Below are 20,162 nucleotides of genomic sequence, written 5' to 3'. Positions count from 1 at the left end.
TTTTTTGTTTCATTTGTTTCAGGAAGAACCTGCAACCTCTACCTCAGTATTTTTTTGAAGCAAAGCTAATGTACAGCAGCTAAAAATAATCCCATGGAACAAAAATGAAAAAAACCAGCGAAGTCAATGCTGTGAGTTAACACTGACATATTTTTACCAGAAAAAGACCAAAGAATCAGCAAAGCATCAGCTTGTTTCAGCAAAATTTATAGTAGTAATCACTTCCTGTACAGCTTTGATACCCTTTCGGCTTTTGATTCTTGATTTAAAGCACTTCTCAGGGAATGATGTGAATAAACCAGCACCCTGCACACAAACACAGTTCACAAAAGGCACTAATCCTCTCCCCAGAAGTTCCAGCTCCTTTTTTAAAGGATTCTGCTCAGCAGAGCAGCTCACACAGGCAGATATTCATTGGGTTTTGGTGTGAGGAAATGTTTTAGGGTCCTCAGAGCTGCTAAAAAGTGCTGATTCCCAGGCTCAGACACAGCACCTGATGGGAGGGTGAATGCAGAGCACTGAACCTCCCCCAGGAGCTGGAAAATCCACCAAAGACCATATGGGATCCAGGAATCTGAGTCTTCATTGACCCATCTTTCTCTCCAGCCTTCATTTCCTAGGACAGATCCACAGAGAAAAGGAGTAGATTTCTCCATGGACTGTGGCTAAGCAAATTCCTCTCCTCCTATAGAACAGGACAAATGCTTCCTGCTCCTGAAATGAGCCTCTGCATTCGTGGGACTGCACAGCTTTGCCCACTGACCCTTCCCCTGTGATGCAGGATGACTGAGAGGCACCAGAGCTGCAGAATTGCTTGGGCAAGGGCTCCCAGCCCTACAACATGTGCAATATGTCAGGAGTACCTTAAATCTTGATGCAAGATCTTTGTGCCCTTCCAATTTGCAGGAAAGGAAACCCAAACAATGGAGCCAGAGGAGCTGCATCTCATGCAGGAATTAACAAAGCTTAGGGATGTATTAATATCAACATATTGATGTGTATCTCTGTATACATTGCTAATTTAGCAACACACTCAAGGTCCTTGACCTTGAATATGTTCATTGTAATACTGAAAATCACACCTACAGACCCTGCCCAGGTGCAGACCCTTCCCCTGAGCATGGAGAGGTGTCAGCTGGGGTAATGTAATCTGCACAGAAAATACCAACCAACCATCACAGAGGGGCTGTACCTGGAAAGTCACTAAATCCGAATTTCTGTGTGTAAATGATGGCACAAAAAACCCAATGGTGGTGTTTGATTTGTGGAATTCATGGAGCAAACAGGCTTGCACAACTCTCAAATAAATAATCAATGTCTCTCGAGTGTGCAGCCATTGGCCTGTTGCACACCAGGTGATGAATCCAATCTTGTGAGCAAAAACTTGGGTGTCAAAATGCCAAAACAACTCCTCTGCCTGCTGCATTTCCACTTCTCCTGGGACTGAGGAGAAAAGTTGCATTCTCCTTCTAAATTTCCACCCTATTTTTCAATTGCATCTTTTTTGGAGGGTGGGAAGGATTGGATCAATATGTACTCCAGAAAAACTATTTTCTAACTTTTTTTTTTTTTTTTTTTTCAATTGATAAGAAAATGGAGCATCTGTTTTAAAAATACATTCTGGAATCATTGCAAGTATTAATTAAGTGTTTTTCTTCTGTTTTATTCAGTAAGTACTTCAAGTTCTAACAACCATAAACTCGGAGAAAACAATACTAATAATTAAAAAGGAACAGAAAGAAGGCAGACAAAGCTTTTAAAAAATAAGAATTGTTTTCTGTAATCCTCCGCTTCAGATGCCGTATAGCAGGGCTCAATCTTTGGATTTCTTTAATCTTTTGGATTGGCCTGCTCTTCCCCCCTGGTTTATGCAGAGGCACAGAAGGATTAAATCAGCGTAATGGACACTTGTTAAGTGCGTGCATCAGCCCGATGGGCTCGGCGGTGCCGCGGTCGCTCTCCCTGCACGCTGCGCTGCTTCGAGCACCACTCAGCGGCAGAAAGCGGCTTCGGATCCTCCCTCCTGAAATCCAGCAGCAGCAGCAGCTCCCTTCCGAGGGAAAACCAACCTGGAGCAGCGCATCCAGAGCATCCTCCTGCCCTCCTGCCCGAGCTCAGAGCCCCACAGGGCTGAGCCTGTCCCACCCAGGAGCTCAGCATCCCTGAGCGAGCCGGGCAGAGCCACAATCCCTGCCCTGCATCCCTGACCAGCATCCCTGCCCATCATCCATCCCTGCCTATCATCCATCCCTGCCCTGCATCCCTGCCCAGCATCCCTGCCCATCATCCATCCCTGCCTATCATCCATCCCTGCCCTGCATCCCTGACCAGCATCCCTGCCCATCATCCATCCCTGCCTCCATCCCTGCCCTGCATCCCTGCCTATCATCCATCCCTGCCCTGCATCCCTGACCAGCATCCCTGCCCATCATCCATCCCTGCCTCCATCCCTGCCCTGCATCCCTGCTCAGCATCCCTGCCTCCATCCCTGCCCTGCATCCCTGCCCATCATCCATCCCTGCCCTGCATCCCTGCCCATCATCCATCCCTGCCCATCATCCATCCCTGCCTATCATCCATCCCTGCCCTGCATCCCTGACCAGCATCCCTGCCCATCATCCATCCCTGCCCTGCATCCCTGACCAGCATCCCTGCCCATCATCCATCCCTGCCCTGCATCCCTGCCCTGCATCCCTGCCCATCATCCATCCCTGCCTATCATCCATCCCTGCCCTGCATCCCTGACCAGCATCCCTGCCCATCATCCATCCCTGCCCTGCATCCCTGCCCATCATCCATCCCTCACCTGCATCCCTGCCCTGCATCCCTGCCCATCATCCATCCCTGCCTCCATCCCTACCTCCATCCCTGCCTCCATCCCTGCCCAGCCTCTTCTCCCCCTCCCCTGGGCCTGCTCCTCACTTTTGCCTGTGTTAGTGGCTGATTGAAACATTTGACCTCGAGTTGTGGAGAAATAAACAGGTGCTCCTCTACCTGTTCTGCTCAATATCAACACAATGACCAGAAAATAGGAAAACATCACAAAGCAGGCTGAGGATGTTCCCTGCTTTCAGCAGCCAGAGCATATCCAAACAATTTGGGCAGGTATTTTTCTCTGCAGGACATTGAAGTCAGGGATGTTTATCTCATCATATTGAAAGAACTTGTTCTCTATATTGAATTTTAACAATGTTAGCATGAACTTTCTAACTCTGGGGATATAAAGAGAACTAATCAGTATTTAAAGATAACAGAATTTATAATAACATCAATGCCTGGAAAATTAAAACAGACAGACACATACCCATTTTCTCACGAAAACTCCCTGAACCTTCCAGAGGGATATTGTGCTCTCATACCACAAAACCTGCTTGGATGAGACAAAAGGGAACTTGATCAAGGCACAGAAAGTAAAATTTGCTGTTTGTTTTCAAAACATATACTGGACAGGCAACAGCAGGCTACAGACTTCAGGTTTAATTTTCATGGCACCACCTCCTGTACCATTGCTCTGATTTTATTTTTCTGATTGTTTTTTTTACAGACATGACTGTCTTCAAGCCACAGATTAGCACAGGATGGCTGTAAGTGAATACAAAACCAGTAAAGGTAGAGATGACCAATTCTGTTCCTACACTAAAACTCCTCACCAGCTTTTGCAGTTTCTTCCCAAAGTCCCCTCAGCTGTCCTGCTTCTGGCCATGTGCTCCACATCAGTTATTCCAACACAATGCTGAGAAACAATTTTTTCAATCAGTTACATGTCCAAATTGCAAAGGCAATGGCTCACAGATTTGTGTGTACAGTCACTGAGATTCCATGCCTTCATTGGGTAATTTCTCACATAAATGCACTTAATTAGTCATCTGTGCATGAGTTTTCCTATTTGCATACATACTTAGGGCAATTTTGCATGCAAATTAAGCACTTTATATATATATATATATATATATGTAAAAGTTTGACTCTCATCATGTTTACTAAACAGAAGCTTATGTTAGATCTGGAAGAAAACAATTGAGTTGTCTGACAGCACACAGTACAATGTGGTGGCTTGCATATGGATTGTAACAATTCTGCATCCTGCTGAGGTTTTCCCAGGAAGGTTATTAGATTTATCTCTCATAAAATACTTAAGGATCAGCTTGCAAATGACTGCTCTTGTGACATATCTGCACAGGTGAAGTCCAGGTTACCAGAGCTTGCACCAGACATAATTTGTATTTGTTGTTAAAAATCTCAAAAATGTCCCATCTAAATCCTGTGCTGCTTCTGGGCTACAATCAAACCTGATCCACAATTCTGCCATTTCCTACTGATGGATCAGCACAATTAGAATCACTTAAAATGAGCTTTATTAAAACACAAGCCTGCCAGCATCTCACACTGAAAGATGGTGCAGGAATTTCTCCCATAGATTTCTCTCCCAAAGAGATCAAAAATGCATTTTAGCTGAGGGTTACCCACTTTGGGATGGACAAGTATTTTTAGCACCTGTTTGTGTGTCCTGGACACTGTTCCAGTCTGACTTGAAAGTTTGTGTGCAGCTGGGAATGGATTAGGGGATGTGAGAGCCCAGGATCTGCTGGTCAGAGTTAACAGGATAAATGCAGATAATCTCGTTAGATGAATGCATGAACTTGAAAAAATAATCTTTGGAGTTCAGGCATTTTTAGATACTGGCAAAAGCAGCAGTTACTTCATGTACAGATCTCCACCAACATCAAAACCAGCCTTTATCAGTTGAGCAGCAGTCAGGTGGTGACTACCAATGGTAGTTAATAAAACTCTAACCCCTGTGACTCTACCCTCTCTCTTCCTCTCTGGTTATGCATGTGTGGAAGATTTTGGTTTTTATTATTCCTGGCCTGAAGTCAGTCCATATTGTTCATGCATATGATGCTCCTAAATAGTTCCTTTTCTTTTATTTCTAGGTTTTATTTCACTGAGACAGGTAATATTAGTATTAGTACATAATATTATCATATTATTATCCTCATTTGTAGCTAAATCACTGCTTCAGATAGCTAAATAAATTTCATGTACATCTTTAACTTGACAGCAATTGCAAGGAGGCAAACACTAAATTTTTCACTACTCTTCCTAATTGGAAATATAGTGCATTACTTTGAGTATGGGATATTCTGTCACAAAGTGATCCCTTACAAGAGCACATCCCTCCCTCTCCCTCATCTCTCTCCAAGTTTTCTTATCCTTTCAGTTCCACTATTAACATCCATAGGCTGTCACAGCTGTCTCTTACAAAGTGCTTTGTCTTCCAGGTAGTTTTTGACCAAAAATGCTGACAGAATCAGAAGATTACTTCATATTAAACAGGTAACTGGGCCTTTCTCTGAGGAGTTCTGCCTCAGCATTTACCAGGCACACACAGACACACAATTCAGAGTATCTGCTGCAGTGCAAAAACTGTTGGATTTATTTGTGAGGAATACCAACAAGCTGGGTGCCACAAAAGGCTGAGAGAACTCAGAACATCACTTCTATTTATGTTTTACCAAACTGTGCAGAGGAAAACATTTATTTTTTTTCTGCTAAATAAGAAAAGAATATAGTGTAATATCAGAAAGGCTGATCTGGACCTCACATTTTTGCTGGGTAAAGAATGATCATTTATTAATATTGTTGATTGTAGCAGGGTAACTCATTTTGAGATTTGGACTGGAATAAGTTACATTACTGTGAACATTTCAGTGTATATGGGGTTATGTCAATCAGAAGAATGCAATAGTGATGGGGTTTGCTGCTTTAACAGTAACAACAGCACAAGCTGCAAGTCTGAAAAATTCTCATTTTCCTTCAACAGTAACTTAATAAAATTATCATTTATGTTGATATTAATTTGGATTTTTCTAGTGTATGATGAGTAAAAATTAATGAACCAGAAGTTTTGACAGGTCAGATCTGCCCCCTTCCCCTGGTACCTCACTGAATGTGAGAGTGAGAATTCCAGTGGCACAGGAAATCACAGGAACAGGACTTTTTAGAAAAAGTGTCTCCTCCTGAGCTGCTGAGGGTGCCTGGAGAGGGTGGGGAGGAAATCCCTGGGTTTCTGTTGGTATTTGATAATGTTCTCCCATTGCTGTTCCAGGTAAAGCAGGTGATGATCCTCCAGGTTTCTCTGCTCCTGAGGTGATGGCACAATCTTGCTGAAACACATGATCCTCTGAGGAGAGCCTTAAAATCAGTAAGTTTGTGAAGGCTTTAGGGAAGCTGGGAATCTGTGGCCTTCCTCCTGCTTGTAAAATCACAGACTGCCTATTCATCTCCTTTTTGTACTAAATCTGGTGAGATTTCATTGTTTCCATGAATATCAAGCATTGCCTTATGGAGCAGCCTGGGAGCTGCCTGCCTGCTGTGTCAGGGAGCTCTTGCAGTTTATTCTCCTTGGTGACTCTGAGAACAAACCTAATTCTGCTTTTCTGCTTCTTTTTTTTTTTTTTTTTTTTTTTTTTAATAATACCTCTTCTTAAAATAGTAGCCCACTGCAAAGATAGAGATCTATTAAGCCTCTTGGTCTGCTTTTTCCTTTTTGCTTTGTTTTTGCAAGAATACAAAAAAAAAAAGAAAAAGAAGAAAAAAAAAAGGAGAATAGAACTGTTAACTGTTTTGCACAGGTCAGTTTTGTTTCACAATATTTTACAAAGAGTTGCATTAGTATAACGTGTGCTACCTCACCTGAGGTGAAAGAGACATAGAATTGGGAGTTTCAAATTGATTTTAATATAGCCATTGCTGGCATGCTGCCACTAATGCTGCACAGCTCAGTGAGGAGACCACAGTGTGCCTCGTAATTGGAGGTCAGACTGCACCAAAGTTGGCTTCCCTTGGTCAGTGTAATTAAGAGAGCAGGAAGGGTTTGTACAGGGTTTGTGTTTTCCCCATTCACATGACCAGCTCAGAAGAATCCCTTGGATCCACAGTGTGCGGGTGAGCAGCTACTGTGAATGGGAGAAGGGTCAAATTCCTTGGCATTGCAGGGCTGAAAATGGGATTTCACAAGAGCTGTTTGACCAGGGAGACAGCTGTGCCAGCCCCACCATCCCAGCACACAGGGAGCACGTGCAGGGATGGAATCAGCTCGGACTGAAGCACATCCCACTCCTGCTGGGTGCTGCCTTTTCTTGTGGATTCTTTCCTCGAGTCACTTTCTCCTCTGTGATTCATCAATTTGTCTTTAGATTTTGTACTGGAGCCAGATCATAGGCAATCCAGAATGTTGAGCTGGGCCCAACTATTCATGTAGTTCCAGTTGCTCTTACTTAAGAAAATTACATAAATGTACAAACTCTGGTTTTTACCATTAATTATTTCCTTCTGTGGTTGTGGTCTTAGGACATCCTAGCATCTTCCTCTTAGGAGCATCCTTTGTCTCTCTTGTTGGTTTCCATCAAAATCTGATAGAAGTCTTTCTTTTCCTGATCATTAATTCCTCCATAGCTCTGATTTACATTTCCCTTCACTGTTCAGTTTCATCTCATCCCTTCTTCCCTATGCATCCTTAAAAGATCCCAAATGCACATTAAATCTGAAGGCATTTCTCATTCACCTCATTTTTTAACTGCTGTCATAAACACATAATTTGCCATTATCTATCAAACTAGAATCATCATTATTTCCTGTTGTGTCCTTTGTTACTACTTCTGACACAAGCCCAGATTAGTAATAATGACTCTAAACCATTCATCACCCAGCTGTCTCCTACTTGAAAAGCAAGAATCACCAGATCATACAGAAGAAACCCACAGTAAGGCCTGCATACTGTATTAATTTAATTTCTTCTTGTTTATCACACTTTTTAATAAGACCACATTTTATCCTTGGCATCTGGGCCACAACTATTTACTCGAGTTCAGCGAAATATTTACTTGCCAGAGAATTAAACGGGTTAAGCCAGCGGGAACATTTCCCAGATAAGGAGTTCAGCCCTAAGCCAGGAAGGCAAAAGCCCCTTGAGACTCTGTTTTCTCACCTCCTGTCCATTTAATTTGTTATTCCCATGCTTTCACATACTTGATGGCTGCTTGACAATTTTATTGTATGTTGTACAGTCCCCCAGTGGTCACACCTCCCTGTGCCTGGCTCCCTCTCCGTGGTCACACAGCTCACATCCCATACTCATCTCCACCACTAAGGATTCTATTGTCCCCTTGGTGTGGATGTGCAAGTCCCACTGCTGTCAATAGGAATTACATGTGTGCACCAAGGAGGGGAAAATCCCATGTGTGCTCTGAGCTGCTCGTTATCCTGGCACAGTCAGCTCTGTAGATGTCTCATCCATGTGCTTTTTATTCTCTTGGGTGTTGTGCAGCACAGCAAGTTGCCTCCCAGGATCAGCAGTTTTGCTCTTGAGGTGTTTAAACTCAAATTCTTCATCCCACCAACCCCACATCTTGTAGTGTTCCTGTGTTAGAAGGTGGAGCTTCCTATTTCCTTTTTGTGCCAGAGCACCAATTCCTAACCAGTCTCCCAGCAGACTGCAAGTGAAGCAAACCTTCCCAAATAACATGTGTTCAGGGCCAGCTCAGGCCTCAATCTGAAAGTTTGGGAAAAAATTCTGTAGGTACAAAAGTGTAAATGGCATATTTTTAATTTTCCTTAAAGATCTGAAGGAAGACATTTTATAAGCACTTCATGTGAAGTGCTGCTAAACAAGGAGATAGTTCAAATAGTAGCTAATCAGTTAGAAAAACTGTAATTCCTTCCAAAATTAACTGGAGTGTCAAGAGTTGAAGGAAAATGGTAGAGTGAAAGCAAGCACACTCATGAAGCAGAGATTTCCACTATCTGAACGTGGATTTGGGTTCTCCTCTGCTCCTTCTGGAAACATCTCAGTTTGGGAGGCACCTGCTGTTCCACACTGGCCACTGCTACTGCAAATACAACTGAGAATCCAGCTCCATTTGCAGCCTCATTCCTCGAGCACAGAGTTTGTTACCACAGCTTAGAAAAGCAGGATGGCAAACTAGTTTGGGAAAAAAATCAATTTGCCATCAGATTAGGAATCAACTGTAAACATGTTGAAGAAATCTATTTTTTTTTTTTTTTTTTTTCACTACTGCTCTGCCTTTTCTTCGCAATCTGTTGTGGTGTCAGACTTATTTTGATAATGCTTGTAGAACTTGTCATATTAACAAAGTTATCAAGCAGAGTGAGCACTTGCACAGCAACAGCTGTAGTCCAGCAAGAGTCAAAATAACTGGCCATAGGTACTCAAAAATGAACATGCACACTGTAATTGCCCAAATCCAAATTATCCTCAAAAGTCTCCAGAGTACTTGTAGTTTTATTTAAACAGCAACTGCCCTTAAACATGGAACAATCTGCTCCAAACTTTGAAACTGAGGATAAAGATAAAAGGAAAAAAAATGTAGATATTTTATATATATAAGGATTTATTTTTTGCTGTGATAGTGTTATTCAATGATTTCTGCCTCTGTGGAAATGCTTCATAAAAAAGGGTCTACATTAAATTCAATACAATGATGGCATTTATTTCATGTTATATAACAAACTCAGAAATACTTGTTTAAAAACAAAATAAACCCCATAATCCACTAAGACTGTAAATTGGTGGGGTTGGAACAATCTTTTCATTATCCTTGTCCACAGAGCTCAGTACAATGAGGCCTCAGTTCTTCGCTAACGTCTCTAGGTGTTAACACAATGCTATTAAATCTACTCAATAGGCAAAGATGCAGCCAGTGGATTTATGTGTCTCATTCCTGGGGAAACGTGCAAACCCAACACAACAGTTTAATGGCCGGATTTTTCAGCTGCAATGTCTGATTTTGCACGTACATCAGATAATATGCATCTCTTTATGCAAATTGCTGCTGGATTTATGAGCACAAAACACTCGTGCCTGGGAATTCCTATTTGTGGCATTGAGGTGGAGAAGAGAAGGACAGGATTTGGGATTTGGGTGCCAGGGTCCTGCTGCAGGAAAAGAACAGGAGCCACACTCTGCTTGAAAACACTGCTTAGTGCTCTGAGTTGAACGGACTGAAGTTTCACTTTCTGCCCCTGTGTTGATCTGCCTGTATTTTTACACCAGAAATTTGCTAGTTTAGTGGAGTTAGCTTCCTCTGCTACTGATGTGGATGTGGATTAGGCCTGACAAGCCTATTTTCCTCTTAAAAAAAAGCAGGACCAGGCTCAGGCTGGTTCACAGATACAGTTGAGGAGAAAATTCTGGCATTGCTCATTTCTCTGCCCTATCCTGAGTTTTTCATCCCTGGATACACTGTTTTTTTTCTTCCCCAATATGTAATTTTTTTCTGGATTTGCTACTACTCCCTCATGCCACCTTTCTCTCACAGCCTGAGCTCTGCTCTCCTTGCACGATACACTCTGGACATAGATCTTTACCATGAACACACTTATTTTTCCTTATGGGACACACTTGGTTTCCACCTAAGCATGTTAATTTTTTTCCCAATGGGAACATCTTTCCAGGGCTGTGTTAATTTTCCCCTGGATTTGTTGCTTGTTACCTTGTGGGCACATGTAGGGAGGGCTAGAGGAGACGGCCTTAAATTGAGACAGAAGAGATTGAGGTTATATATCAGAAAAATGTTCGCTGTTGTGGCGGTCAGGCACTGGAAGAGGCTGCCCGGGGAGGCGGTGGGATTTCAGAGGTGTCTGGATCTGGGTTCATGGTTGGACTTGCTGCTCAGGGCATCACCGAATGTGAGCTGGAAGGGGCACAGGTGTTCAAACCCGACCCTGAAGTGAACGGCGGGGACCGAACCGCAACCCCGGCACCGCCAGCACCGTGCTGCTGCAGCCTTGATGCGAGCCCTGGCGGCCCCGTGATCGCCTCCACCACTCGGCTTGCGCTGGGGCTCCTTCCACCCTCACCCCGGCGCTCCGCGACAATTTGGACAGGAAGTTTCTTCTCCGGACAGACGAGGCTCCGCGGCTCGGGCAGGGCGCTGAGGGAGGCGGCGGCAGCGCCGCCGAGCCCCTTTCCCCCTTCACCATCACCACCAGGACCACCATCCCCACCATCACCATCATCCTCCTCACTACCATTACCACCATCACCACCATTACCATCATCCCCCTCCCGCGCTCCCCCCGCGGCGGGGCGGCGCCTGTCGCTTTAAGCGGCGCGTGCCCGCGCGCGGAGCGGGGCGGGGCCGGCGGCGGCGCGCGGCGGGCGCTTCACCTGCAGCCCGGAGCGGCTGCGGGACCCGGCCGGCTCCGCTCGGCTCCGCGCTCCGCTCCGCGCTCCGCTCCGCCCGCCCGCCGCCGACATGAGGGCCGGCCCGAGGCGGCGGCTGCTGCTGCTGCTCCTCCTGCCCGTCTGGGGCTCAGCGGCGGTAAGTGGGGCGCCCCGGGGAAGCGCGGGCGAGGAGCCATCCCCGCCGCGGCTCCTCCGCGCCAACTTCGGGCTCGGGGTGTGAGGATGGCGGAGGGTGCGCGCGGCTCCTGCCGCGCTGCCCCCGCCGCTCCGCTGTTTCGCCGTCCTTTTAAAAATCGAATCTCCGCCGTGCAGTTTTTAATTGTTATTTTATTTTTGAGGCGCCGCTCAGGTGCCGCAGCGGTACCGGCACAAGTTGCCCTCCGCGCTGCGCTGCGCCTCGCCGGAGAAACTTCGCGGGCAGCGGCGCGTCCGACGCGGAGCCGCTCCGAGCCGCGGAGCCCCCGCGGCCGCGCCGCCCGCCCGGCCCCGCGGAGCCCGCGCCGCAGCCCCCAACTTTTATTTTTACAAATAAACCCACCTAGCGGGCCCGCATCGTGCTGCGGGGGTGATGCTATGAAAAGTTTGTGGGTTTCAGGGTTTTATTCCCACGCCGCCTGAAATTGAATGTTTTCTGTAAAACATCAACAAGCGGCTGAACGCGTGGCTGCAGTGTTACAGAGCGAGCCGGGCGGCTGCTGGGTTTCGGGCTGGGCTGGCTGCGGGAACAAGAGCCGCTTATTTTTCTGCCTCAATCCCCCGGTGCCAAGTTGAATCCGTGAGGATGTCCCGAGCCTTGTGGAGGCTGGTGGCTGCTCAGGAATAGCCCTATGCGCTCTCGCCTGGCGAGCACCGCTCTGATAATGGGGCGATTTCAGATTCAAAGCCCGCTGTGCTCGGTGAGACCCTCTGATATGTTTCCTAATGCAACATCTTGCCAGCCGCGGTCAGAGTCCAGCGGAGCCGCCGCTTCCCATGCAGTAGCTGGCATCCGTCTCCCGAGCGCGATTTCAAGCCGAGTACATTGGCTTGCGTTCTGCTTACTAAGCTGATGGGAAAGGACCCTTCTCTCGTGCTCCCCGCTGTGTCTCCAGCGCGGTGTCTGCCCGGTGTCCGGGGGTGCGGCGCTCCCGGGGAGGCAGAGCCGCCCGGATCGCACTTTGCGGGGAAGCGCCGCTCCCGCTCCCCCGGCTGCAGCGGCGCTGCCGCTCTGGAGGCGGCCGAGGTGCCGCCAGCACCGCTAAGCGATGCTCTGGCTGGCTCTGCCGACAGCCCGGGCGCGTTAGAAATCCCCTGCCACCAGCACTTGTTAGTGCGTAAATCACCTGGCACTCGCTAGGCATAAATCACGGGCTTGTGTGCTGTCAGCGAGTTCCGTCGGAGCTGGGGTCTGGGACCTTGCCTGCCGGGGAATCCCAAGGAGCCTGGGCTGCCCTGTCCCTGTGCCGGGCTTTGGAACCTCTGCTCGGTCCAAAAGTGCAGCCGAGGGTTTCGTTGGCTGCTTCCCTGTGGGTGCTGGCACGTTGTGCACCATTCTGTGCATTTTTACCTTTTTAATTGGGATCCCTTCCTGCTGCCAGGACAGGAGCAGAGCCTGGAGGGTCCCAGCCAGCGGCAGGCAGAGCCTGGGATGTGCTGCGAGGGTGCAGGGGAAGGAAGGGTGTCCTCACCTGGTGGCAGGCTCCTGTGTTTGTCCCCTTTCCGTGCTGGGGTCTGCCCGGTTTCTCGGTGGCGAACCTCGGTGGTTTGAATGTTGCAACATCAGGCCTTTGCGTGTCTCCAGTGCGAGCACAGCGCCTTGATGAATTGCTGCTCTTTGTTTCCTCCCCTCTTCTGACAGTGCCCAGTATCCCAGCCTTCCTACAAACAATGCTCTCTTGTAGTCAGGCAACTATTGCTGGCCCATTTTATTTTTTGCAGCTACAGTATGGATCCACTCCAACAGATAGGCACTCTAACACAAGCAACTTCTACTTGCACACTGCTTCACTGTTCAGGTTTGCTCATGCCTAAACACTTCATCGCTGGGTGCAAAACGTTTTCCCAAATGACAAAAGTCATGGTGTGCCTTTTCCTTGTTTTGTTTTTGCAGGCACACAATGGGGATCTTACAGTTAGACCCACATGCAAGCCTGGCTTCTCAGAACAAGACTACACAGCATTCATCTCCCAGAACATCATGGAAGGGCAGAAGTTACTCAAAGGTAAGTGGAATAAAAAGCTTAATAGCTTCTGCAATAACTGTATTTTCAGGAGGTGAAGGGAGGCTTAAAGATGCTGGTTTTGATGGTGAAATTGTCTGCAGAATTATGTTTGTAGGAGGATGAAACACTAAGTGGTTTACCTGAGCACAGTTTTGAATACAGATGAATCATTCCAAGTCCGTGTGCTGTCTGCTTCAGGTGCATTGTTTCTTACACTCTGCGAGGTCATCACTTCACTCTTGAGTCTCCCACTCCCACCCTGTCTGAAGGAACTCTGCATCTGATATTTTAGAAAGTATTTTTATGTATGGAATTCAAAGATCCCTAAATTATCTCTGCTTTGAAATGGATGATAAAGCAGACGTTGTTGTTGGAAATGTGGTAAACAAGCCTACAGACATTCTGTTCACAAATGTGGCATTCATTTTCATTACTGCCCCACTGACAACATGAAAACACAGGCAAAAAGAAACTACCAATTAGCTTTATAGTAATTGCAGGATTATAACCACTTTAGTGATTGTAAACTCTAAGATGTCTTCGTAATCCACATAACAGTAGATTATCCTGTGTATTCATCTGTCTCCTTTTCAAGTTAAAAATAATTAAACTTTATATTTGCATGACACAGAAAAATATTCCAAGAGAATTTTATGTTTGAAGATCAGAATCCTGGCCCCCCCAGAACTCCAGGGAGTTGGGGAGCACATCAGGATTTGGTGCTCTACTCAAGGCTTGATAAACCCTTTGCAGTGTTTTCCTGAGTACATTTTGCTCACATGCATGTCACTCTGCCAGAAAGCTGGGATTTCTGTCTTCCTCCAAAGCAAACACCTGCTCTGTTACTTTGATTTTTCTCAGAAGAGAGGGAGAGTTGTCAGTGTTCTCTCTGGCTTCAGCAGAATCCAGGACTGGACATTTTTGCTCTGCGTGAGCTGGCAATCACTTTTGTGTCTGTGCCCAGTTGTCTTAGTGTTGCTGTTCAGGAACTCTCTTGACTGGCCTGGCATTAATTAGTAGACCTTGGGGAGTTTATTTTTAGTTTGAAGGGTGACCAAAGAGGGAATTGCGATGGCCAAGCTCAAGATTATGCAACCCTAAAGAGACCAAATACCGATAGTTTACACACTGTTGCAATTTTTCCCAAATGCGATGACAGCTTTACAGGTCAGTCTGGAAACTGAGTAGATTTCATGCTCTTTTAGCTTTGCAAATTGTTTGATAAAAAATGTTCTCTGAGTACTGTAGAAAGCCATATCATAAATATATTTTCTCAGAAGAGTAGTTTTTTGCAGTTTAGTGCTTGATAAATTGTGCTGTGTTTATGGAGGTGGACAACAGGGATGGAGCAGAAGGGTCTGATCAGAGGCATTAGGTGGCTGTGATTTTCAAAACAGCACAGTGGCTGTCATTTCATTTCTGGTTTAACTGACAATTTTTTAATATGGAATTATATTTACACAGGCTGTCAAGTTGATTTGAATGAAAATATATTTCTATTTGATTTTATCCTTTGGGGACCAGTTGTAGCTTTACATTAGTCATGGCAAACCCGCCTCTGATTTAGGGCTGAACTCACCCTGGGGACGTTATATATCCATGCCCCACTTGTAAGATTCATGTCCTGATAACATTGTCCCATGATTTAAGAGCGTTTTCTCAACAAAAGGAGGAAGAAAAAAAAAGTGCAAGCTCTGTGTTTGCTAATAAGTCAACTATCATCTTTGCACCTTTTAATCTACAGTCAAATACATGCTGTTGTTTATCATAGGAAGCAAATATATCTAATTAATTTATACAATAATGGGCAAAAAAAATCATCTTCATGCTTGTGTTGTTCTTTATATATACTCTAGCATGTAAAATTGGTAGTTTTCCAGTTTAGGTTTAATTTTACTTCCCAGCACTTGATGTGTCTGAAGCATAAAATGTTTATCTCTTTCTTCCATCTGGGTGAAGTATTGTACAATGGTTCAGACCAAAAATGGGTTCAGATTGCTTACATTATCATGTTTGATAGATTGACATATGTACTATTTCACACCATCTCACCACGCAGAGCTCTGCTGCCAGCTACCACCATCTTATTCATCAGCATTCAGTAATTCATCTGCAGGCCAAATGGGACTGTTTGCCTGAATTTAAATAAAAAAAAAAAAAAAAAAAAAAAAAAGTAGGCAGAAATTCACCTGTCAGTGCTTTCATGGAATCTGGGGGGTGGGGAAAAAAAAGTGTCTGTAGCTTGGATGGCTCTTGGGGGATTTCACAGGGCAAGCATGAGGTTTTTTATGCTCACCTTGTCCTTAGGAAGGGGAGGTGGGCAGTCCTGGGACAGTTTATCCCTGAAGGTTTGTCCATCAGAAATCAGGGAGCATGCAGACTTCAGCATGGAGGTGAAATTTCTCCACAGCATGGGGAAATTTGGATGCTCATGGTTCAGAATAAACCCAGCATTTCCCTTTTAAGCTTTGCAATATCCAGCTCTGAAATGTATGCACTGTTATGAATGCATCAAAATGAAAGTGTTTATAGTATTCTAGGTTTGAATCAAGTTAAACAGATAATGACTGCTTATAATTGGTTTATTCCAATGGAAATAGCTTAGCTTTAATTTGACAACAAGAGCTTTTACAGAGTCATTGTTTTATTATAAGTATGCCGTGAGCTATTAGCTACTACTTTGTGGTTCATCTTATTTGCCTGAGTCAGCTCTCTAACATGCTCAAAACATACAGATTCTAGCAGGAGCTATTTGTTACACAGTAATTAACTTGTTTATGATAAATGGATGGGAGAAATGTCACGGCATTTTGTTTTATGTATAAATGAAAAGCATCTGCATTCTAAAAATTTCATGTTAATTAGACTTAAAATAGTTTTCCCCAGTAGTGCCACAAATACCACACACTGCACATCACTGCCAGCACTGGCCTGGTGGTGGGGTGGTGGCTGAGGTGATTTGTGGAGCCAGTGCCTTCCTCAGAAATGCCATCACTGCATCTCTTTATCAAAGCTACTGGGGTGTAATCTGTTATACTTTTTTTTGTCTTTTTGTTTGCAGGATAATAAACTTAGTCTCGATCACTGATGCATGATAAAGTTTAAGATAGCTTCGTTAAGTATTTTCTTCTTTAGCCTAAGGGGGAGATCTCCATGGCTGCAGTGTGGCAGAGGGTGGTTGTGGCACCGGGATCTTTTCCTCTGTGTTAATTATTCATGATGACTTAACGTGGTGAGAATGTTGGTGCTGAGGGGTGGGGAGCAGGGACATGTGGGGCTGCTCTGAAGCAGTTCAGCAGTGTCCCAGGGGATCTGATTCCTGATGTGAACTCAGTGTTTGGGAGTGGTGAAGACCAGCAGCCTCCTGGGGAAGGAGGGAAAGGAGGAGTAGGATGCTGAAAGTGTAGGATGCTCAAAGTGGTGTGTAATATGATAGTCTTGCTATTGGCTTTATGCCCTTTTTGATTTTTTGGTAGTGTTTTTTTACAATCATAATTAATAAAAAAGACATTTTTCAAAATTAGAAGTTCAGGTTTAGTTGGCATGCTGGGGCTGTGGTGACTGGCAGTGGGTGGAGTGACATCAGGGTGTTAAATGCATTATTTTACCAGTGTGGCCCCACCAGGGCTGCAGCACCTTTCAAACTCACCTAAACAAAGCAACTCACAGCAGACAACACAAACACATGAGATGTGCAGCCACTTTTTTGTGTTTTCTGTGCATCCCTTCATCTGCAGTGATTCATGTTTCTTTGCCCACCCTGAACAGGGGAACTTCTCTTGTGTGGGCAGCTACGTTTGGGGACAGGAGTGTGGCAGCACACTTTATTTTCATGTGGAGAGATGAATAAACTCTGCCAGCATGTTCTGCTCTAAGCAACTGTATGAAACCAAAGGTAGCCAAGCTCATGCAAATGCATAAGAATGTAATTGCTTCCATTCTAGGATTTTTTTACTAGCATGATTCTTGGTTAAAAACAAAATTCATAGTCTTTATTGGAAGAACTTTTTTTTTTTTTTTTTAAGTGAGAATTCACTATGGAGAGCATCTCTTCTAAGTTTTTTAGAGATAGAATTTCTTCATGGTCAAAGGCTTTTTGTTCTCACCACTTAGATTTCAAAACCTCCATCCTTTTTAGCCCTCACCACATCCAATATTAAAACTGAGGAAGACTATGAATACTGTTTATAAAGTATTGACTGCCTAGACCAAAGAATCCCAGCATCCACAGTTTCCCTGGGGTAGTGGAGGATGCTGTAGATGGCTCCCCACTTCTCCTGGGTTTAGAGTCCAGGAAATCCCCAGGTACCATCTGCTGTCAGTTTTGGCAGGACCTTGGTTCCCACAGCCTGTGTCTGCCAGGTGCCCTCTGCTGTCTCCCTTTTTGGAAAGGGAGGAGCCTGAGGAATATTGGAATTTATTTTTGTGTTTGGTGAGGTCATTGAGCATCTCTCAGGGTTGCTGGGTGCTTGCAGCACCCCTGGAATAGCCTGGTGCCTTCTCCAAGCTGCTCAGAGTTGAAGAAAACAGAGAGGCTTTTCCATTCGTGTTTTCATTGTTTTCTGTTCTGTGATTGTGCATGGAATGCAGTTACTGAAGTTACTGTGCATGTAATTCAGCTTCACAAATCTGAAATTGGGGGAGCAACCACCAGCAGCCCAGAACTCACCCTGACATTTCTTCATCCTTTTCTTGGGGGAAGCAGAGGCAGACAGGCATCAGCTCTCTGTGTTCAGCTTGACAAGCTGCCCCTCAGAAAGCACTTCTCACATTCCACAGAACAACTTCTTTTAAAAGCAGTTTCTTGTGATGGACATGCTGCAAATCAAAACCATAATTTCCATCCTGAGTTCCAGGGGACATCCCAGAAAGAGCTGCTGCAGATTGGGGAACTGCTGATGCCTATGTATTTTTAATGCTGTTCTTCAGATCTAACTTCTGACACAAAAATGATGTTTAAGATGACATTTTTATCTAAATAAAATTGCAGTTAATGAGACTGGAGTAGTCAATAACACTCTGTAGAGTTAATCCCCTTACACTGTTTAATAACTGTATATATTGCTTTCTAGTTCACAGCTTTGAACCAAACTCCTCAAATCCAAGCAAAATTACATTTTTCTACATTCTGGGGAGTTAACTGATTTTTATCTGGATAAATCTGCTTCTCCAACAACAGACTTGAAGCTTCTCTCTTTTTTTTAGGGATTTTTCTGTTACAGAATTGTGCAGCTTTGAATTAGGCATTCTAAATAAGTATTAAGGAAGAAGATGAAACAACAATTTCTGTTGAATAATTTATTCATTTCTTTATTTATGCTTAGGCTTTTAGGAAATAAGCTGTGTCTGGAACAGTATCAATTAGTTATTTATTGTGAAATACCTGTTGTTTTGAACACTAAGCTGATCATTTTAGGTCTTTTAAGGTTGGAAAATGTTAATTTTAAAGTCAGTTCTTTGTACAGGAATCGACTGTCACTGACAGAGCTCATGAGCTCTGCTCTCACAGAGCAGATGCTGAAAGCATTCTGGAAATTGCTGGTTTTGCATGTGGCAATTGAGACTTATTTATTCTAGCAGTGAAATATTTTCTTGCCTAATTTTCATTGACCTAATGCCAGTTCTCATTGCCTGATTTCATTGATATTTACGTGCAGCTCTCCTTCTGCCTTAATTTCTACCCTAAAAATGAGTCTCATATATTTTTTAGAGGGAGCTTATTTCATTACAAACTCAAGCTGGGGAAGTGCTTGGTTCTACAGCAGCATGGGCCACGTGCACAGCTCATAGAATATTTTAGCAATATAGATAATACTTAAAAGTCTTATTTGAAGGGCAAGAAGAGATTAAAACTACAGAGGATAGGATTTCATTGGAAATCTGCTGCTTAATGTTTCTCATAGAATGAATTTGAGCAACATAGGGAAAGAAGGGAGTTGGTTTGATTTGAGGTTACTGGTATATTCAGAATTAGGGCCATTGCTGTATCAAGTGGAATTTTTTATTTTCAAGCAAATGGAAATAGTAAGAACTAAGACCAGAAAGTGATGTTTGAAAAGCAAAGCCCAGTCCTTGCCTCTGGGAGCTCCAGCTTTGAGTGTTTGTCAGGGGCTTTGGGATGGACCTGGTTCCAGGCAGGAATCCTGATGTGGAACACTGCAGGAAGAGTCTCTGCAGGCTCAGTGGAATTGATCTGTGTCCCTTGTTGTGTATGTACACCTTTTGTGCCCTAGCCAAAGATTCTGAAGAGGATTTGGCTTCACATTCAGTTTTCCTTTTGGTGCCTATATGACCTCAGGATTGCTTTTCCAGGTGAAACTCAGAAGTGTCCTTGGCCAGCCCTGCCATGGCAGGGTTTTCTTGCTGCTCAGGATGCTGTGATAGATTTGTTTAGATATTTTGTTTTAATATTTATTAGTATTTCTGACAGGGGATTCTGAGTGTTTAGTCTGAAGAAGTCTTTATAACTGTGTATAAATTCCTTGTGAGTGTGTTGAGATGAGGAGCACAGAGGAAGGGCAGAAGTGGATGCTAACACTGAAATGCAGGACATTGTGCTTAAATTAGGGGAGAAATTTTCAGCATGAGGGTTCTCAGACACTGGAGGAGGTTTTTCAGACATGCCATGACATCTCTGTTCTTGCAGATACTTGGAACCCACCAGGACATGGTCCTGGAGCCTGCTTTGGCCATCCTGTGCTGAGCAGGGCTTGGGCAAGCAGCTCTGCAGCCTCCACCGGGCTCTGACCCTG

The 20,162-nt window shown here is 44.6% G+C and overlaps 1 protein-coding gene across 1 annotated transcript in view; it reads left to right on the top strand.

Annotated features, from left to right (window-relative positions):
- Positions 1 to 11,177: 11,177 nt before the first annotated feature.
- Positions 11,178 to 20,162, top strand: part of CDH4 (cadherin 4) — a 412,301-nt gene continuing 403,316 nt past the window's right edge. Inside the window, exons 1-2 of the mRNA XM_079321261.1 lie at positions 11,178 to 11,345; positions 13,299 to 13,410. Of these exons, the coding sequence (XP_079177387.1) occupies positions 11,280 to 11,345; positions 13,299 to 13,410 (178 nt within the window). The 5' untranslated portion in view covers positions 11,178 to 11,279. The remainder of the gene's footprint in view (positions 11,346 to 13,298; positions 13,411 to 20,162) is intronic.

This window comes from Erithacus rubecula (genome assembly GCF_903797595.1).
Source record: "Erithacus rubecula genome assembly, chromosome: 18".
Taxonomy (NCBI): domain Eukaryota; kingdom Metazoa; phylum Chordata; class Aves; order Passeriformes; family Muscicapidae; genus Erithacus; species Erithacus rubecula.
Note: the sequence above shows the minus strand (reverse complement) of the source record. Positions and strands in the feature narration are given on the sequence as shown.